The sequence below is a fragment of the Emydura macquarii genome, unplaced genomic scaffold (genome assembly GCF_026122565.2).
Source record: "Emydura macquarii macquarii isolate MOO-44397 ecotype Brisbane River unplaced genomic scaffold, CSIRO-AGI_Emac_v2 contig_554, whole genome shotgun sequence".
In the NCBI taxonomy this organism is placed as follows: domain Eukaryota; kingdom Metazoa; phylum Chordata; order Testudines; family Chelidae; genus Emydura; species Emydura macquarii.
Genome location: NW_027130691.1, coordinates 8,783,913 through 8,804,001, shown reverse-complemented (window position 1 = coordinate 8,804,001; position 20,089 = coordinate 8,783,913). Strand labels below are relative to the sequence as shown.

The 20,089-nt window shown below is 38.8% G+C and overlaps 1 protein-coding gene across 1 annotated transcript in view; it reads right to left on the bottom strand.

Moving 5' to 3' along the window:
• Positions 1–20,089, bottom strand: part of LOC137147603 (transmembrane protein 132B-like) — a 198,251-nt gene that overhangs the window by 58,184 nt on the left and 119,978 nt on the right. The window contains exon 4 of the mRNA XM_067539937.1: positions 10,800–10,986. Within this exon, the coding sequence (XP_067396038.1) occupies positions 10,800–10,986 (187 nt within the window). The remainder of the gene's footprint in view (positions 1–10,799; positions 10,987–20,089) is intronic.

The window sequence follows — 20,089 nt, the reverse complement described above, 5'->3', positions numbered from 1 at the left end:
TTCATAGACCTCAATCATATCCCCCTCAGTCATCTGTTTTCTAAACTTCTTACCATCCAGTAGTCATACTGCAGCCAAAGCAAACTAGTAACACAAAAACCTCTGCATTCTTGCACATCCTAAAACAAATGAAGTGTTGTACTCAGCAATTTTCTTTCAGTTTGAGTTATAGAAATGTGCATCTTTAAGGCCCATTTTTCCTGGGTGTTCCTGTCAGCATGTTTGCCAGCAGCAACGGGAGATGATATTATTCAATCTCCCATTTAAAAGAAACCTTACTAGAGTATTTACGGCCATCTGTGGTTCTAAGTGATTCACAACATAAGTCAACCAACAGCTTACATTTTTAGGGAGGAAACAAGATTCCAGAAGACATAGATTAAATACTCGCGACATATACAAAAAACGTTTCAGAGCCAGGGGCTTGCTGTACTGGTGAAATATTGATTATTACATCTGAAAAACACTTTAAAGATGACGACATCCTGGGAATTACAATCCTATTACTGTACAGCAGAGGATTTGTATGTAGTCTGTATATATAAAACACCAGTGCTGCCATTCACAAACCAAAATCATTTCTGCAGACAATAAGGTAACACTAAATATTCTTTTATTATTACAACTATTGTTCCTAGGCTGCAGTTGGCGCTTTCTTGCAAAAACAGCCACAGTGTCTATCATCTCTTGTTCTTCATATCGGCAAAGTTCCTGCTTGCCTAGAAACTCTGAGGTTGTTGGGTTAGGGTTGATTTTGACCTTTAGGTAGACAATAACATAGTTTAAGCCAGTCACATTTTCTGTGGTGGAAACCTAAGTGGATAGTGTTGTTTTTTTCCCTCTACCCTAGGAAACAGAGTAGGGATACCTTGACAAACTCATAACATTCAGTGTTTCTCAATCTGTGCGAAATTGCAGGAGATGTCTATCCAGATTGAGAGAAATGGTGGGGAGAACTGCAATATCATTATGCAGCCATATCCATCTTTAGGCTACCAATTTCTATAGTTAGTTTTAACTGCAGTTCTACTTTGCAAAGTGACTCTAACTATGACTTTGTGGGGTTCCATGTTCATTGTTTCTCAAGGTATTAACATATCAAACGAGCTCAGTTCATAAGTCGAAAGATGGTTTTTCTTACCGCCAGCCCTGAAAACTTCACTTGGGATCTGTGAGAGCAAAGGACCTTCTCGTTTTCATGCTTCACCCCCAGCATTTACAGGTCTCCATTACACCAGCGACCCCTATGCCACCCAACTGTCAGTTATGCTCTTTGACATCTGTGTCTCTCCACTCTCTTCAAGGCAACTGCTCAGGAGTAACTAATGGAAATTTAGTACGTTAGTCAGCTGATGATGCACGAGAAAGAATAGAATCCAGTTCATACTCTTAGCTGTGTCGTCTTGGCAGGGCTAACATGAGTATAAAGTAATACAAATGTACGGTGTTTTAGTTACTTAAAGCACACGGATAGCCCTGAATACACACAAGAACCAGATCTGCTGAGTAAGAAGAGGCCATTGTTGCATAGCCACTTTTCTAGACAGAATTGTTCTTCAAATATTTCAAGGCATGATTTCCATTTACACTAAGGTACTTACATTTACACCACTCAACCAGTGTAAAGGAGATTTAAAGGGGGGTATAAGTGCAAGTGCCAGGGGCACTTTCTCACCTGGTGCAAACTGTCACGGCATCATTGACTTCAACTGAGTCAATGTAAACCAGCTAAGAATCTGTTCCTCCTGCCCCGAGTTATGCACAGGGGTCTTCAGTGTAAAAGACAATCAGGTTCTTAGCCTTTTATACATCACTTCATTTGAATTCAAGTCTTTCTGTTACAATGGAGGCTGCTAGCCATACCTTGCATTCCACCTCTGCATCAGATTATATATCTGTCACCTGTTCACTTACTTCTTCAGTCAACATGGGTCCTTCAAGCAGTTACCGGTGCCAGAGAAATGAGCAAGAATCAAACAAGAACAATGGGAAACAAAGGCTCCCAAAATGACACTAAGTTAGAACACAATATAGGTGGGAAATGCTGTCATGGTATGATAAGAACTCTTCCTCAAAAGTCTTCTCTGAAAACCATAATTATTTGCTGATCCTTGAAACAGATCAGAGATGTACAAGAACGACACAATTCCCCCTCAGTTACACCAGTTTTATAGAGGGCCCCCACATGGGGGGAAAAAGGGTACACTTTACTGGGGCCTAGAGGCTCTGGGGGGCCTGGCCCAGGCTGCAACCCCCATTACCATGAGGAAAAAATTGGGGCTAAATTGTAGACCATGGCTGAGGATATTTATAGAAATAAAAATAGCAAAGGGGGGGGCATTTTTCAGAAATGTAGAATATGTAACAGTAATTTCAGAATTCAAACTTTTTTCATGGCTCATGAGATTGTATGTATGGGATGTGAGGGATTGTGGTATGTGTGTGGGAGGGGGCCCATGTTACAAGTTTGTACTGGGCCTGAGAAAATTATGCTTGGGCCCTGGTTTTATACCACTATATCTCCACTGATCTCAGAAAATTTACTCTTGATTTCCTGTATACTGGCATGAGAACAGAATCAAGACCTAGGTGTCTAAAGAAATCCAACTGAACAACTCTATAATAATATGCAAGACATTCTGGGCCACAGACTGAGGATTGGCATCCTATTCTAGGTGTCCTATGTTTGGAAATCAGGCTCAATGTTTACATTTAATTATTGTCATGCTGAAAAGCAAGTTCTTTTGTGAATAGTCAGTAATGCACCAGAATATCTTAGTGAGAAGAAGATTGTAAGTGTTTTTGACATTCCACTTCTCTACCTTGCTCTGCTATTGTATTAAACATGATGAAAATGAATCACCTTTCCACTTTCTGAGACATTAGCAGCACATGTTAATCTGTATGCCAGATGTTGAAAGACTCAATTATTAGAACTATTTATTGCCAAAAGGAAAACAAAGTAAGTTTCACAGGAGCAAAGCAGCTGACAGGGATACTGAATGCATAATCCTCTGCTGTACTAAACAGTTGGTCTCATACTGTGCTCACTGTCTGAACAAACTCTCCTAATACTCAAAATAGACAATGCTGAGAGTCAAATTCAGGACACTTCATATTTTCCTCTGGGCAAGATTTCTCAAAGGTTTTCTGCATTTTACCTGGCAGTTAAAATTCAAGAGAAAAAAACAAACAAACAAGAAAACCCATAACATAAATTAGAAATTTTGCATTTGATCTAGACTCCACCTTAAGGGAACAATTCAGTTCTTGCTCTGGTAAATTCCCAATTAATTACAATGGCAATTTTGCCTGCATTAAACAGGCCTTAAGTAGTTATGTATAACCTTAGCTCATAAATCAGTATTTACATTGGCAAAGTCATTCATAAAGGCTCCAGGTATTGGGGGAAAATTTATTCTTCAAGTTACAAATCCCAACTTTTTCTAAGAAAATCAGTTTTAGAGATATTAAGCCATATTATTATGGAATTTTTGAGTGTGTTTCAAAAAGCACTTTTCAGATTCCTTCGAGTGAATCATAAATCATTCAGGAACAGGTAAAACTGAGTAAGAGTGGCTTGATTTCCACATATTTGTCATTCTTACCAAGCTGCATTTTTTCAGGATTGATTAGTTAATTAAAGCTAGTACTGGGTTTTGAACATAGAAATGCTACAGAAATGTTAGGCTTATAGCAACTTTTGAAGGGGAAAAAGTCAATTTGTGATGATTTTTAGGAATGATCATTTCTTTCTTTTGCAGCACATTCCACCATGTATTTTGTCACCGATTTCACAGAAAACTAAATGTCGAATTATTTTATAAGGTTTTTTTTAAAAGCTTTTTCATCATTTACCTCCATCGACCAATGCCAGGTTCTCCACCTAAGCCAGGTCACACTGAATGTGCTTTAATTAGGCCACAACTTTATTCCTACATGTCTGGGAATAGCTGGCAGTGCAAGTAATTCTATATGCCGGGCGGGGAGGGGCGATTCTGGCATGCCTCCCCCTTATCCATCCTCATCCCCCGTCAAAGCACTGCTGGGATCTCACCCCTTTCTCCCCTCGAATGAGAGTTAAAGGCAGCTGTAAAGGGGGGGGGGAGGTTGACTCCTTGCTGCACCACTCATAGGAGCCTTGAAGCCCCATTTCTGCTCCTTTAAAGGATTCCTCCTTTAAATCCTTTCCCAATCTACTTTATATTGTCAACAGACATTCCCTATGGAGTACCGGCACTGGATATCCTCCACACGGAGGTGCAAGCGACTAGCTTGGCTGCCTCTGCCTGCCGGATACCTAGTCTAACAATGACTTCAATATCTTCAATATCTTCAATGGTTTAGAATACCATTTCTATAGTTAATATTGGGATTTTTACAGTCTAATATCTCAATCTACAAGGCTAGAAATTAAAAAATTATATCATTGCAGAGGGAGTGTGATTTGCCCGATATTGGAACAGGACTGGTCAAAGACTGAAAAGTGCGACTCGGAGCAGTGTAATTGGGGAGGAATTTAATACAATTGTGGCAAAACTTTTTTGGCAAATTGATGTTTATGAAATGGCCACTTCAAGCTGCTCAGAGATCTGTCATGATGGAAGTCTTCTCAAAGATGGATGAGTAGATGGCTTTAAGAAGAAATAGGCAAATAAATGACAAATGCAGTTTGATGTATGTATTTCACCACCACACACGGCATAAGTTATTTACATATATCTGCACATCATAGATGTATATTTGCATATACCCTATTAGGAGCTCTTATCAATTTGGTCACACACACTCAAAAACAGTGAATGTCCCAAATTAGAAATATGCCCAGAAACAATGTCTCCCCGGAGAAGGGGCATCTTGAGGGTGTGGCAGATCCATCAGGCTATAAATTGCACTCCTACAAACTGTATGCATATAGCTCAGAATCATGTGCAACTAATTCTTGCCCACCTTTGAATACATCCAAAATAAAATCACTTCCCAGACTGACAACCTCAACATAAAAGAAAAAAGAATCTAAATTGTACTGGCAATTTGGCCAATAGAATTGGAAGCCGCACATAATCCTGTTGTGATGTGTTTCTAAAAAGATGGAAAATCCATGTAGCAACAGCATCTTGTGTTCCCAACCTAATATAGCGTAGGTGCTGTTGGAAGAGGTGCTATTGATTCAGTAAGTGGTATTCTTCCTTTTAAGCCAGTACTGAACCAATGTTCCAGTAGGATATTAGGAGGTAAAATGTCTCCTTTTTCATTAGACAAAAAATTGAAGTGCTAGTGGCATTTCGTAAAAGCAGGAGTGTTAATCCAGATGTCTTGGATTAATTATATTTGCCTATCTAAATTCACTTGAGACCCTTTAACTTCCCAACACATTCCCCCTAGCAAAACTGAACACCTCTTTCCATAACTCTGGCTTTACAGCACAGCCCTAGCATACACAGATAGTTGCCTCCTTTTCCATGTTTTCTCTAGCAGATGTATGATGGAAATGATATAGTTTAACTAGAGCATTTTCACCATGTGCCACTATAAAAAGAACTGTAGGACACAAACCTCTCTGTGGGTAGCTGATTTATAAGAACAGCTCATCTTAAGGTAGACTGATATCCTTTTGCAAGAGCAGTAGGCCTGTCATAACTGTCATCCTAATCAGTTCTTGAGTCAAGTGCAGGCTACAAACAACTGTGATCAACCACCTTGCTATTTTCTCATTTCACAAGAAGTTACTTCATTACCAAATCAGCTGGAGATGGCTTGCTATTCTAACTCATCTTTTCTGCTATTTCCTCCAGTGTATACATTCCAGCTGGAATCAGAGAAGCGGCTATCAGAAAGTAAATTCTACTGAGTAAAATTAAACTGTTCCAGTACTCAGATAGTGAAATGTTATGATTGATTCCATAGGAAACTCTACTTTATTTTGTCCTGCGCAGTCATCCAAACTGGACTTTACAATTAATCAGCAGAGCAAGGAATTATTGCTTCAAATTGCACAGAAAACTCCCAGGTTCCCAGCAGGAAAATGTTTAAGATTTTCTGCTGTTTATTAAAATACTTATTGTATTTAATCTAATCACCTTATTGCCAGATTCAAAATATTCAAGAAGTGAAAAACAGTGCTTTAGAGTTAAAATCATATGGATGATACTGCAAATGGAGATAAAAAGACTCAAGTTTTTTGAGGCATTTCCAGAATTACAAAATTATGTTTTATCCTTCTTCCAAACATATCCACTCAAAAAAAAAAAAAAAAAAAAGAGTTACTGCCAAAGCAGAACAAAACCAGGAACTGTTCTTGTATAACTTGAAAACTGCAAAACAAAGAACTTCTCATCAAAGTGTGCATGTGGAGTCCAATTGCTATTTGGATTTAAACCAAGAAGGTGCATGTCACAATAAATGGTTCCAATGGACATTTTGAACATTATTCAGTGAGGAAATCTTTGAAAGCCACCCCAGTTGTCCATAATAATAAATAAACAAATAAATAGATATTTCAGTTCATTGGTTTCTCACAAATTTGAAGAAGCTCCAGACTGGTTAAGAACATACAAAGGTAGAGGTAAGGAGACTTTTGTCTGTTGGTTGTTACACTGTTGAATTCCAGATGCAATTGGGCTGGTGGCTTTGGAACTGGCAGATGACTATACCACCAGTGCTTCTGGTTGGGATTTCCCTTTATTTCTGAGAAACCAGGAACTTTCTTACTGCTCGTAAATTTGCAGCTAATTCCTAATGACATTTCTAGCTGATTTCTAGATGAGCTTTTGTGTGATAATTAGTGTTGTCCACACCCACATCTCCTTTTCATATACAGCCTGTTGAAACCTTAATACCACCCACGCCCAATAAGGAAATTATATGTGCTATGAGTTTGCCCCCGCCTCCAATTAGTGAATCAAAATGTACATTTTGCATTATAAGCCTGTACTTTTTCTTACTGGGCTCCAAAACGATTGACTATGTAAGAGTTGCATTTCAGCCGCACAAGGTTTCTCTCTGTTAGCAATCTCAAAGCATTGTTCATTAATGCACCGCTGTTTTTAAACCAGTTTTAAAACTGGTCTTTGCAGCCAGGTACTGTGCAGATGGGTGCTGCATGCCCAACAGGATTGTTTGCAGGATTGATACGGAGCCATATTTCGCTACATAATATGCAGAAATCAACTGTATCTTTTCACGCACGCACGTGCGCACACACATCTAATCTCTTAAACTTTCTACCGAATGTGAATGTAAAACATAAGATTTCATGAGAGACGCTTTGTAAACCCACCGAAGCAAGAAATCAGCTCTTTTAATCAGACTAGCTAGCATGCAACCTACCACACTCTACTTTATCTAGAAGAAAAATAAGTTAGCTACTGGAAAACAATCCCTACCACTCACGCAAGCACCATCATTCTCAGGAACCATGGGGTTGAGTTTCCTCAGCTGAGCTTGAGGTTAGCTGGTTCAGCGTTCAAGCGGATTAATGAGCCGAGATGGACTGCAGCAGAATCGCCTGATTCACTGGCCTGCCCACTGGCCAGCCCACCTGGTTAGCTAAAAGGAGCCACCACATCTGCATTTAAGCTCAGCGGTAGCAGCAGAAAATCATTCATTGATCACGCCCACGGCTGCAATTGATCCTGTACCCAGCCTTGCTTCCGCCTTGTATCCAGGCTTGTCCTTGTCCTGCTCCAGTCCACCCCACCCTACTCCCTTGTCTAGCTTCTGACTCCAGTTACTGATTTCTGGCTCTGACCCTTGGCTTCAGGCCTGGTTCCATACTTCAGCTTTGGTCCATGGCTCTACCTTCCCGTCCCTCACTCTAGCCACTAGGTTGGGCTCTGACTCTAACCACTAGGTCAGACCACCCACAAGCTGGTCCTAACAACCATGCAATGAGGGGATGTTAACCATAAAGGGCTCTTGCTCTTTTTATTTTGTATGCAAGGAAAGCATACTGAAAATGTTACTTATGATTGGACATAACAGCAGCAGCATGCAATAGTGAGATACTGAGCCCTGTGTAAGAGAAACCCTATCTGTTCTGGTAAGATCATGAGGCTTATTTACCCTGACCAACAAAAAGATCTAGGAATTTAACTTCAGTTTAAGTCTTTATTAAGAAGGGCCCCTAATGCTCTGCCCAATTTTACAGTCTGATTTTGTTTTATTTTGTTTTCCCTCAACAAATATACAGAAGTCTCCAACAATTTAAACCAGGCTTGGAGGTCCAGTTTTCAGCAAATTATAACTGTAGCCAAGAAAAGTTTTGCAAGTGGCACGACTTTTTTCAGTATACAATTTAGCTTTACGCAGTGCTGACGGTATGATAGTGTTCTTCTATGGGGCAAAAATACATGAGATATTTATTTACAGATTCTGTGTAGTTCAGGAAATGGTAGGAAAACATTTTATTGTAAATTGACTTCTTAGTGATGGGAGGAGTTGAGGAACCCTTTAAAAAGACTATATATTTTTTTATTTCAAAAATTTTCCGTCACACTTGCTTTCACTGAACAGAACATGATAATGGTGGGGCATTGGCTCTTGTTCCTAGTTCAGAAACACAGGGCTGGAGCCTGTTTTGAAGTGAAGTGAAGCAGCATCACAAATAAGCAAACACAAAGGGAAGGAATGCAAATACAACCTGTTGTTCTTACTACTACTGCTATCTCAGACTCCTGTTAGCCTAGGGCCAGCCAGGCAAGAAAGCTTGCAATCAGAAGGAACACAGCTGAATTGAATACAGTGCTGCCAACTTTCATGATTTTGTCATGAATCTCATGATAATTATTGTTCTCCTTAAAGCCCCAGCTCCTGGAGTCAAGTGGATATGTGATGATTTCAGCCTTCGTTCTTAAAGAAAAAGTAAGTTTCTAGCCCTCATGGCTGTGGGAAAGCTTCAAAATGACCCCTGTACACCCGAAAGGCTCAAAAAGCACATAAAAAGACTAAATCTATTATTTTTACATAATCGTGATTTTTGGTGAGCCTGACTCATGATTTTGTAACATTTGGGGTTGGCAATACTGAATTACTGATGCAAAACATCACCAAGGACTATGGCCATGTGAAGAAACATTAAGAGATGTCCCAGAAGGAGACAAAAACACATAAAAATACATTTTACACTGCAGTTTGTTCCCACAATGCTATAAAATAACAGATGAGAATAAATGATCAGCAAAATTCAGATTCAGTTCTAGATCAGGTCTATAAACCTCTGCCCAACATTCAGAGATATTTGGATCCAGGGTTAGAAATCAGCACCAGCTGCCAATTAGGCAAATAGAGAGAGAGGGAGACCATTATAGAGAAAGCAGGGCCACTTGCAAAATTCTGATCCAAATATACATTAGACACTTTTGAAACTTCAGCAGTGGGCTGTTGATTTGAACCCAGTCCTACTATATACTGTTAGCACTCTTAGTAGCATAAATATCTTATGAGCCATTTCAAACAAGTTGTGTTATAACTTATATCTGATATAACAGTGGTATTGTTTTATCGGTCACTATACATTGGTATTACAACTTGAATCATCACTAATAATTGACAACATCACATCCAGTTTATCTGAGCTTTGATCAATCTTGTCTAAGTATACTGACCACTTATTTATATGCTCCAGGAAAGCCTCCGCAAAAAATCACTCTGTAAAATACCCCACTTGTAATTTTTTTTTCTATCGCTGGACATCCAGTAAGTTAGACATTGTCAGTGGGAATAAAAAAGAGTCCGGACTAGATCCTTCTCTGTTTACTGGTGTCCTCCTTTGCTTCTCTTCCAGCAGAAGAGGGTAACATTTGTGGAGAGGAGTGTTTGGATTTTTGTTGGTTAGTTGGTAAAGGAGCAAGAAAATAAAAATTAGCTTCTTTTCCCAGGAATAGGGGGGAAAAAGCTTTAAAATTTATCAGTAGATTGAAATTTAGCATCCAGAGCCTCAGTCTAAAACTGAAGTTTGTTTGTTTTAAATCACACTAAACAGCAAAAATAGTCCTTTAATTTCTTCGGGACAACTTTGCAGAGGAGGCTCTGCAGACAGGGCCTGATTCACCACTCTTACTCCTGTTTTACACCAGTGTAACTGCATTTAAATGCACAAAGTTCTAGTAACAAAGGTCCTACAGTCAAATCCAAGGTCACTATGACAAGCTGCAGTTGAGTACACAAATAGCCATTTGCATGAAAAATGAGGGGTTAGGTTTCTTTGATCACACATATTACACCCTACTTTGAAAACAGGACCTCTCTCTAAATCTAAAAATCTAAGTCTTTAGAAACTATTTTGTGTCCCCACTGTATAACTCAAAATGAGGTTTTTTTTATTAAATTGGTATTTTGCAGCTCACTAGTCAGTACTTTAGTCTAGTGCATTTGAGTGCTTTGGGGAAAAGCAAAGCAAAATATGGCCCAGTTGTCTGGTTTTAAAAGGAAGTTTTCTACACATGCGGACTAATTTATTTAAATGAAAATGTCATAACTAATTGTAGCATTTAGCCTTAGTGGGTATGCATGGCAGTCACATTTAACACAACAGAAGACAACAGCGCCAAAGGAGCTATTACTACGTACCAGGCCGATAATCCACAAACAGAAAAGAATTTACACAATAGACTCTAATGGTTTCCAAGGAGCCATTATGGCATATCAGGTAAATAAAATGTTATTGAAATGTAGTTTTTGCATTTAAACCATTTTCAGCAGATGCACAGGAAATAGCAAATTATAAAATGGTTCATGTTTCCTTGAATACTAAAAGGAATCAAAAGCAGCATTTGAAAAACAAATAAGCAGTTTCTTACCATTGCAAGAGGAACAATTCCTGCAAATGTTGTTTGGCTGACAAAGATCTCTGAGACCACCATTTCACTCAGAGAGTCTTCTCTGGGGTATTCCACCTGCCAGGTAATTTGCTGGGCCCCTGCCAGACTACTGCTATTGTCAATTTCAAAGTCCATCTGCAAGATCTCATAGAAGGAGATGTTTGCTCTGGAAAACAGAATGCACATTAAGTGCAATTTAAAACAAAGCATTAGCAACATGTCAAGAACAAAATTAATTGCATCCTTTTTTTTCTTTCCAATAGGAGAATTATCAAATCAAACATGCAGACGTGAGGAAATGTTGCCTGATCTATTATTGTGTATTATTTAAAAATCTCCAGTTGACAAATTAATGCTCTAGGTTTGATAGGCTTCAGCTCCTAGAAGCCAGAATTATGAGAGTTACAGTTAAATTGGAAACCCCGACATGCTTGGTTGCCACACTCACATTTAAGAAAAAACTATTAAAAAGCCAAAAGCTCTATTAACACAATTAGTAAACATCAAAGTGTTCCAATCCAAACAAGAATGTAACAGTAATGTAATATTAATTTATGTCCTGCGTCATGTCTTACGCACACTCACACAATCCTCGTGGAGACCTAGCGTAGAAAGGCAGGTGGTAGTCCACGAGAGTCCTATCCTATCTTGCATGCCAAGTGATTCCAATGGTTGAGGTCTCAATGATCTAGGCCTTCTCCAGCCGTAAATGGCTGCTCTGAGTATTCATAAGAGCATTCAGCCTCCTTTGCCCATAACTCACTTCCTCACCCTAATAATGATGGCGTGCCCTTATTCTGTACATTACTATATTAATTATCTCAAACTTATTAGCATATACGTCAATTAGTTACTATCTCAATACTGTGGTTAAGCCTCTGCTCATAGTAGAGTTGCTCATTTTGGTTGGATGTATTTCTGGAGGTTTCATCATGACAGTCTTTAATTAAGGATTAATCTTTAATTTCTGGAGACTCCAGGACAACCCTGGAGGATTGGAAACCATAGCTGCTCATGTTCCTATCCCAAAACAGCCAAACTGGCATCAAATGACTTTTTGCAATTACCCGTCAACATTTTGCAGAATTTATTACAAAATTATATCTTATGCCCTCTTGTGATTTAGGATCACCACTGATCAATTTGCTTATGCTAAAGTTTAATAGGCCTAATTTAAACTAACTGCTTCAGCTAAAATCTTACAGGTTTGGGCCTGTAGGCTTCTTGTATTGCTGCCTTATACCTATATCTTATCCTTATATTTAAAAACTAACTTTAAATCTATAGGCTATAGAAGTTGATAAAAGCCTAAATCAAACAATCCAGTGGGCAATGGTTATATTTTAGACTGTCAACTTATCTATATCCTTTAGCTTTTTGAAAAAAGAAGCAGGTTTTCCATTAAACTCAAACATTAATTCTAAGTAATCTCTATGAACCTGTAATATAAACCTTGGACACCACACAACACAGAGGTTGCTAAATTATTTATTCGAGTACCATAATTTTTTTGTTGCAAATACGGATGTTCTGAAACAGTAGAATATTTGGTCATTCCTCATGTTGCACCAGAAATGAACTCTCAGCTTCCCCTCCCACCCCCATTCAAACATGAACTTGCCTTTATCTCTGTGAAAAATATGGATTTGTGCTAATTATACATGACAGCAATGTGGGATTAGATGATCCTTATTTTCAGTTCATGAAAATATACTGCTTGTCGCTGATGCGAGCATGTAATTGTAGGATGATAGTTTTATTTTGGTCATTTGGGAATGAAAGTTTAAAAGTGGATGTAAATGCAAAGCATTCAGAGCTCTGTTTGTAAATTACTTTTGCTTCTTTTATTAATGCTGATACTTAGGCACAAGGACTTGCCCGCAGCCACACAACAAATCAATGATAAAGAACTCTAGGTCTCTGAAAGCCAAGTTGAGTGCTTTATCCACTGGGAAACACTACCTCCCTTGCAAATGCCTGGATCTCACTCACATAACCACACGACTACTTTTTAAAGATGATTTTGGCCCAAAAGGCTTGAGTCCACTAAAGTAACACTGCAGAAAGCTCTATCCGTGCATGGGTTTAACTTCCTTATATAACTGCACCGAAGTGAAAGTGCAGTGCCGAGATCTGTTCATTTATCTTCTCTCCCTTTGGGCAAGGCTACAAGCTATTAATACATCTTCTGGGTGACCAACCAGACTACCAACAAGATGCTGCATACAAATTATACTATATAACATCTGTGATATAATTGGAGACTTCTCCATTTCTGCAGAAAAGTATTCTCAGAATAATGGTGAATTTAACAGTATGGGCCTCTGCTCTTTATTTCTAACTATTTGTTTCACTTAGTCACAAACTGAATACACTCATAAGTCATAAATTAAATTTAGATATCAGGCCTAGATACAAATTCTGGATTCAAATTTTGAACCCTCCAGACGTGTCTGGATCTGGAGTTTTGGTTCAACCCATTACACCAAATTGGGCCAACTGAAAAAAAAATTCAGAACTGGGTTCAGAATTCTTAAAAACTCTTTGGACCTAGAGTTCTGGTTAGGATTCATCTCCAAATTAACTGGAAAGACTAGGTAGCATTTCAGTGTGCTACAGGCACAGACAAAGACTGAACTAAAAGAACAGTTTCCTGATGTCATGCTGACAGTTGTTTTGTGCTCAGCCATGACTCTTTCTATTATCCCCTTATGTTTTTTCTAAACCCAGAAAAAAATTATACACTTTCGGTCTCAATAGGCAATTTTATATTAAAGACAACAACAAGCATGAACAAGTCTCCATAGTCTTCTAGGTTTACTTCGTCTTAGCCTCAACTCATGTGGCTGGACTTGATGATTTCTTGAGGTCCCTTTCAGCCCTACATATCTATAATTCTGTACAAGAACAGTTCTGCAACTAGGCCTGGTAGCACTGGATTTTTTTTTTTTTTTTTTGTAATTTTGACAGATGATATCTATGTTTATTTTAAGTATATTTTCTATTTTATCCATTTAAATTTTCACATTGACAGGAAATTATGGGGGTTCAGACAATTATTCAGTAACAGTAGACACAGATTCAGAATGTTAAAGCTTTGAAATTGTCAAATTGTGAACATCAAGTCAAAATATACAAAGTAATTATTCTTAAATCAGACTCCAATAAGTTCTCAAGCAGAACTTTTCTAATTTTGCCTATCTGTAATTTCCAGCAAAGACTTGAACCTTGAACTTGAACCTGAGTCTCCCATAGCCTAGCCATGAAGCCATCGGCTATTGAGGTCTCACTCTGATTTAACCAGAAATCCCACCCTCAAATTGAGAAAACTTTCCCAATGAAACTTCCATCAAAATAGATACAATTTTCATGAAAAGTTTCAACAACTTAGCATTTTCTGTGAAAAATCCTTGTGTCAAAAAATTTCTGACCAGTTACACACTCTCCCTGACTCTTTAATTAATAATCTAAAACTAAAAAACATGAAAAATAGGTGTTCGTGGAATCCAGTTTGCCAGGAAAATTCTCTGCCATTACTTCAATGAAAAACACTGCTAGTCAAATCTTCCTGTTTTGTCTCTGAAGCAATTTAAATGTACTGTAAGATTTCAAAACAGGGCACCAGCTTTTTTCGGAACACTGATAAAAGAGCCATACTTATGTGTCAGATTCACGGTGTTCTAATTAGGTTTTGTTTAGAGAGTTCCTCCACCAAGTGCACAGCTTTCACAAAATGGCATTGAAGCCTCTGCAATACTTTAACTCATCAGCAGTCCCACAAATTACTTTCTGAACAACAGGTCAGTGAATTTTCTCCAAAACCATGATCTCTCTTTTTGCTCTTCAAAACAAAGCTCTAGACCCTGAGCAATGCCAGGTGCTAGAGTATCTGGGACACAGAGTCCCCCACGGAGAGGCGTATGATCAGTCCAGATCTCTTTGTTCCAGGTCTCTTCCCAGGTTACAGTTATCGAACCAACGATAAAGCTTTAAAAATGATTTTCTTTCTTCCCTAGTCCATAGCCTCCCTTCTGTCCCTAAAGCTTTTGTTCTATCTATCACCTATAGACTGTTGTGTTTCCAATAGCAGGAAGCCTGACACTTAATGAGCATTAATACTTAATGCAATGTATAAGCCATTCTCAATAATAGTGTGTTGTAGACAGGCCTCTCAGTAGTTAACTCAGGAACTTGGAAATTCTTAAATCCAGGAGACTGAAGACCTGGTACACCTCTCATTTACACTGGGACAAATCAGAAATAAACGCCACTGAAGCAACTGGAGGTAGGCTGGAGTAAAATCTGGAATAAATTAAATCAGAATCAATCCCTGAGAATTTAGTGTTTACTTTCTTCAAACTTCATCAACCTCTATTTACCAACCATAATACTCTGTTTTAGAGTTCAGTAGCGGGAATTATCGACATGCCATTCTGTTCCAGCTTTTCTTTTTAAAGAAATTCTGTCCCGTCATGGAAAATCTTCAAGTTCTCCTTAGCCTACTCTGTACTTTGTGACCAATACTAAGAAGTTGGCTCTCACATCCTCTGGGTCACTGATGTTCTTTAGGTGTCCCATGAAGATAAAGTGCCATGAAAGTGCAAAATCTACCAGCAAAGAAGAAGAGCGTAACTCATACTGTTATCGGCCATTAAATCCTATTAAACCAAACTCTGTCCTAAAGAGACCTGGCAACTCTTTCTGGCAGCCTATTCCATCTTTCTCTGAAGAAGTCTGCAGCACAGAGAGGTGCTTATGGAATCCGAGGATTGTAAGTTGCTTGTCTTCTCCTCTTTCCTTCATCTTCCTTCTCCTCCATTTTTTATTGTCTAATCAAAGCTTCTGCCACTTTGCAAGAACTTTGCCAAGCCCCAGTTTAGAAAAGCAATAAAATACAAAGTCTAACTTACTTTAAAAAAAAAAGTTATTTCCTGCAAGCAGGAGGAAAAGACCTTATAATTTTAGGCAGCTGGCATGCTTGCTAATAAGTCCATTTCTATGGAAATGAGTTCATAACTATTAATTTTGCCAGCTCCTGATCTATTCTTGATGAGCCTTTCAAATTTAGAAAAGCGCTTCATGATTCTCTCAATTTGGTAATTACTAACTCCCTTTGATGAATCCAGCCCAGTGTTTCAGACATGAGACATTCATTACACATTTTTCTTTCTGGAGAGAAGAAAAAGGAAGCATGGCTCAGTTTTATTTCTTTGCACAGCCTGAAGAAAGTAGGTCTTGCTCATCAAAACACAGCCTTGTAATCCTATGTTCTCCTGTAATTGCACTGTCACAATCTCTTTCCCTGGACAGATGAAAACCCCTCAAGATTTTGATGATTTTACATAACTTCCCAAAATGTCTCACCTCAAATGCATTTAATGGATTCAGCCAAGTCTCCAACAGAAAGTGGCTGTGGGCCATTTTCCAACTCGTCATGGTTCCATGCACGACAAAATAATTGGGAGGTTTGTGTAACATTGTGCTCCCGTCCTGGAACATAAGGTTTCTGGGATATGATTTAGAAACCCATGCCAAATACATTCCAAATGCAATTTTCATTAGATCCAGAAATATATTTGATGGGAATTAATCTGAACACCACAATCTGGTTAAATTCCAGAATACCGTGTTGGGTCCCAATCCTACAACTCACAGTGCACCGGCAGGTCAATGTACTGAACCAGAGCCCCTGTTGACTTTAATGGAGCTCCAGGAAGACACAGCAGTCTTCCGACACAACATCACTTGCAGGGCTGACACTTTAAATATTTCCTTTTTAAACATGTCTACATTAACTCCGTAGAGTAATGAGCAATTGCCCACTTTGAGTCAATGGATATCTCCAATCAAGAACAAGTCTTCCAGTGGGACAAATCACAGACTAGAAGTCCAGATAGAGACTATTGGTGCCTTGAAAATCCCAACTAAGTGCCTTAAGAGCATGAGTTCCAGTGAAAGTCCATGGGATTTCACTATTAAGTCACTTCGGTGCTTTTGAAAATCATGTTTTAGCCTTAGTCTAATTGTTACCTCTATTGACCTTTACACAAAAAAAAATGGAATGTCATGGAACATTTTTCCCCCCAAAAAAACACATGCACAGATTTATCTTTTACCTTAACATATGCAAGTGGCAGTAAAGATACTTTTTAAAATCTCTATCTTAAAAACTGCTGGCAGGTTTTGGCTCTCTATATTCACTACAATATTAGATCAATATTATTAATACTTAAATTGCATGGGCTCATTTAACAAACATAGGTTCTTATGAGCTTGTACTACAACTCTAATGCAAAGGTATTAATAAGTACTAGAAAATCACCTATTGTTATTGAAATATGACTGGATTCACGTTATATTTAACACATTTTTCTACATGGAACACATGAATTATAGCATTAGCAATCTAAATACTGGATCAATATCATAGTCTGATTGATGTCATAATGATAGTGAAATCTAACTAGTTAGTAGTTACCTTTTATAGCCAAAAGACGGCACAGCTATCAGACTCAGATTCTTTTAACAAAGATCTAGATTGCTAGCCTACCTGAAGAGGTCGGTGTCTACTTTTTATAAAGAATGAAATATTCACAATGGAAGATGACAGCAGAGCAAGTTCTGAAATGCAGCTATGTTAGGTGCATCACTGGATTATTGGTAGTTTGTTTTCAAATTCCATCAGCAATCCAGTTTTCATAAAAGCCAGAAAGTTATGTTAGTGGTGTTGGCATTCAAGGACAAAATCATGATTTTTTCAGTAATTCGTGACGCAATGTCTTCAGTAAATGAACAAACTGCTTATGAGACACACAGCAGTGGAAAACTGTTAAAAAACTAACTAGCTCACATTCAATGCTAAATACTAATAAATGTCGTTGGTGTCATGTCATTTGAGAATATTTTTGATCATTTTAAAGTTAATAAAGACCTAATCCTGCTCTCTGTGAAGTCAATGTCCAATTCCCATTGAATTCAATGGGAACAGGAGGAAGACCTGAGTCAGGTAAGGCTCTGTGGTTCAGAGCAAGCCCATAGTACAAGCCTTTCTCCTTTTGAACTCAGTGGGCTTTCTTGCATATATGAGTTAATCAAGAGCAAAGAGCTACAGGATCAGGCCCCATATTTCAACAATTGTTTGGAAATGCTGAGCACCCAAAACTCCAGCTAAAGTCAATCAGACCTGCAGGTGGTCATCAGCACCTCTGTAAAAAAAATCCTTCTCCCACTGAAGACACTTGACCCCAATAGTTTCTAATGGAGGAAAATCAGGCCCTCAGCACATTCCCCCTCCCTTGAGTGCGTACATGGAAATCTCAAAGAAACATCTCTAGTTTTTAACTACAAAGAGGATTTCCACACTACCCTGCAAGTTGAACTTCATGAAGCACCACTTTCTAAAAAGGGGAACATTAGATATGTTTCACAAAGACATGTCACAGAACTTTCCAAAGATGGGGTTATTGACTGAAATGACTCTTTAACTCTCTTTCAGAAACCTAACCAGGCCTAGTCATCCAAATTAGCACCCACTGGGGAATCACGTTATCCTTTTGGGGCCTGGAAGGTAGGTACAATGTCATGGAAAGAAGCAACCTGCCCGACTAACTCCTACCTCCAGATCCCTCACAGAGGGATTTCTGTGAGGTAGGGATAAGGAAGGAGAGATGGTACATTCTCCCTCATCTCCACCGCCACTCCAGATCTGACAGTCCCAGTGCCTGTGCAAAAACCAAGGGCAAGTGTCAGAAAGGCTGATGGCAGAATTGTCACGTTCTCAGCGGCGGAGGAGCGGGGAGCAGGAACTTTGCTCTTCATGGTTGGGAACCGATTCCCCCCATAACATATTTTTAAAACTCCACTTAACAGGGCACAAAGCGCAATGTAAACTAGCAGGGGCAGGGAAGGGATCATACTTCAGTTTTCCAGTTTACTTTCAGAGGGGTAGCCATGTTAGTCTGTATACAGCAAAAACAATGAGAGTCCTGTAGCACTTTAAAGACTAACACATTTCTGCAGGCATAAGCTTCCGTGGGCTGCAATCCACTTCCTCAGATGCATGAAATGGAAACCACAGATTGGAGGCATATATATTCATCCAAGGGTAAGAAACATAAACAATGGGGAGGGCAAGTGCTAACGAAGTCCATTCAGTTAGGGTAGAGGAGGCCTATTCACAACCGTTGATTAGAAGGTGAGAATGTGCTTCTTGTAATGAGAGAACCATTCTAAGTCCCTATTCGGGCCTAGTCTGATTGTGTCAAGTTTTCAGATGAGTTCCAGCTCTGCAGTTTCTCACTGAAGTCTGTTTTTGAAGGTTTTTTTTGTTGAAATATGGCAACTTTCAAGTCAGCTACAGAGTGTCCTGGGAGATTGAAGTGCTCTCCGACTGGTTTATGGATGTTACCATTTTTTATGTCTGATTTGTGTCCATTTATTCTTTTGCGTAGTGACAGACCATTTTGGCCAATTTGTTATCATCACTGGTCCTAAGATGCTCTCACGGCACCTGATCCTGATTTTTTTTTGCACACCCTAAACCCCAGGACTTCCATCGCTGCTTTGCGAGTGCAGAGAATGCAGCATGAAGTCAAGCAGCATGAAAACATATGGATTGACATAATTTCTTATAGTACAATAAGAAAAAAAGCTATTTTTGTTCAAAGCACACCATCAAGACCAGATATTACCCATGTTATTTTTGCTTAGCCAACATTTCCCCACAACAGAAAACAATAAACCCAGATAATAAGCAAACTTTTAAGCTCCTCAGCTCTCTCCTCTGCCAATTCATAATTGTGCCTCACGCTAACACTTGCATGAACGTCCTGTTTATTTGATTTTACCCACATCATTGTGACAACTCCAGAGACAACTGAGACAATTATATTTATTTGCCTCTATCTTTGTGACAGCATACAGGAAACCCTTCTACTGAAAGAGGCTGTGGACATTGTTTTATTGAGCCTTTACTAAATAGGAATTACAGGACCAAAGTCAGTTCTGGTGTAATTGTGAGCAGCTCCATTGACAGTAATGCACCTATTTATACTAGAGATCCATTTAGTCCTTGGTCTCAATTCTCCCCCACACAAGCTTCATGTAGGCTCTTTGGATTAAAGAGAACATTTCAATTAAACCAGAATATTTTCTGACTACCAGTTAGAAACTCCTTATTGTTGTACTGCAATATTTCTTAAAATAGATTTCATATCACCATGAGAAAACTCCATGCAGGGGGTCTTAACAAACACATTCGATTAGACAGA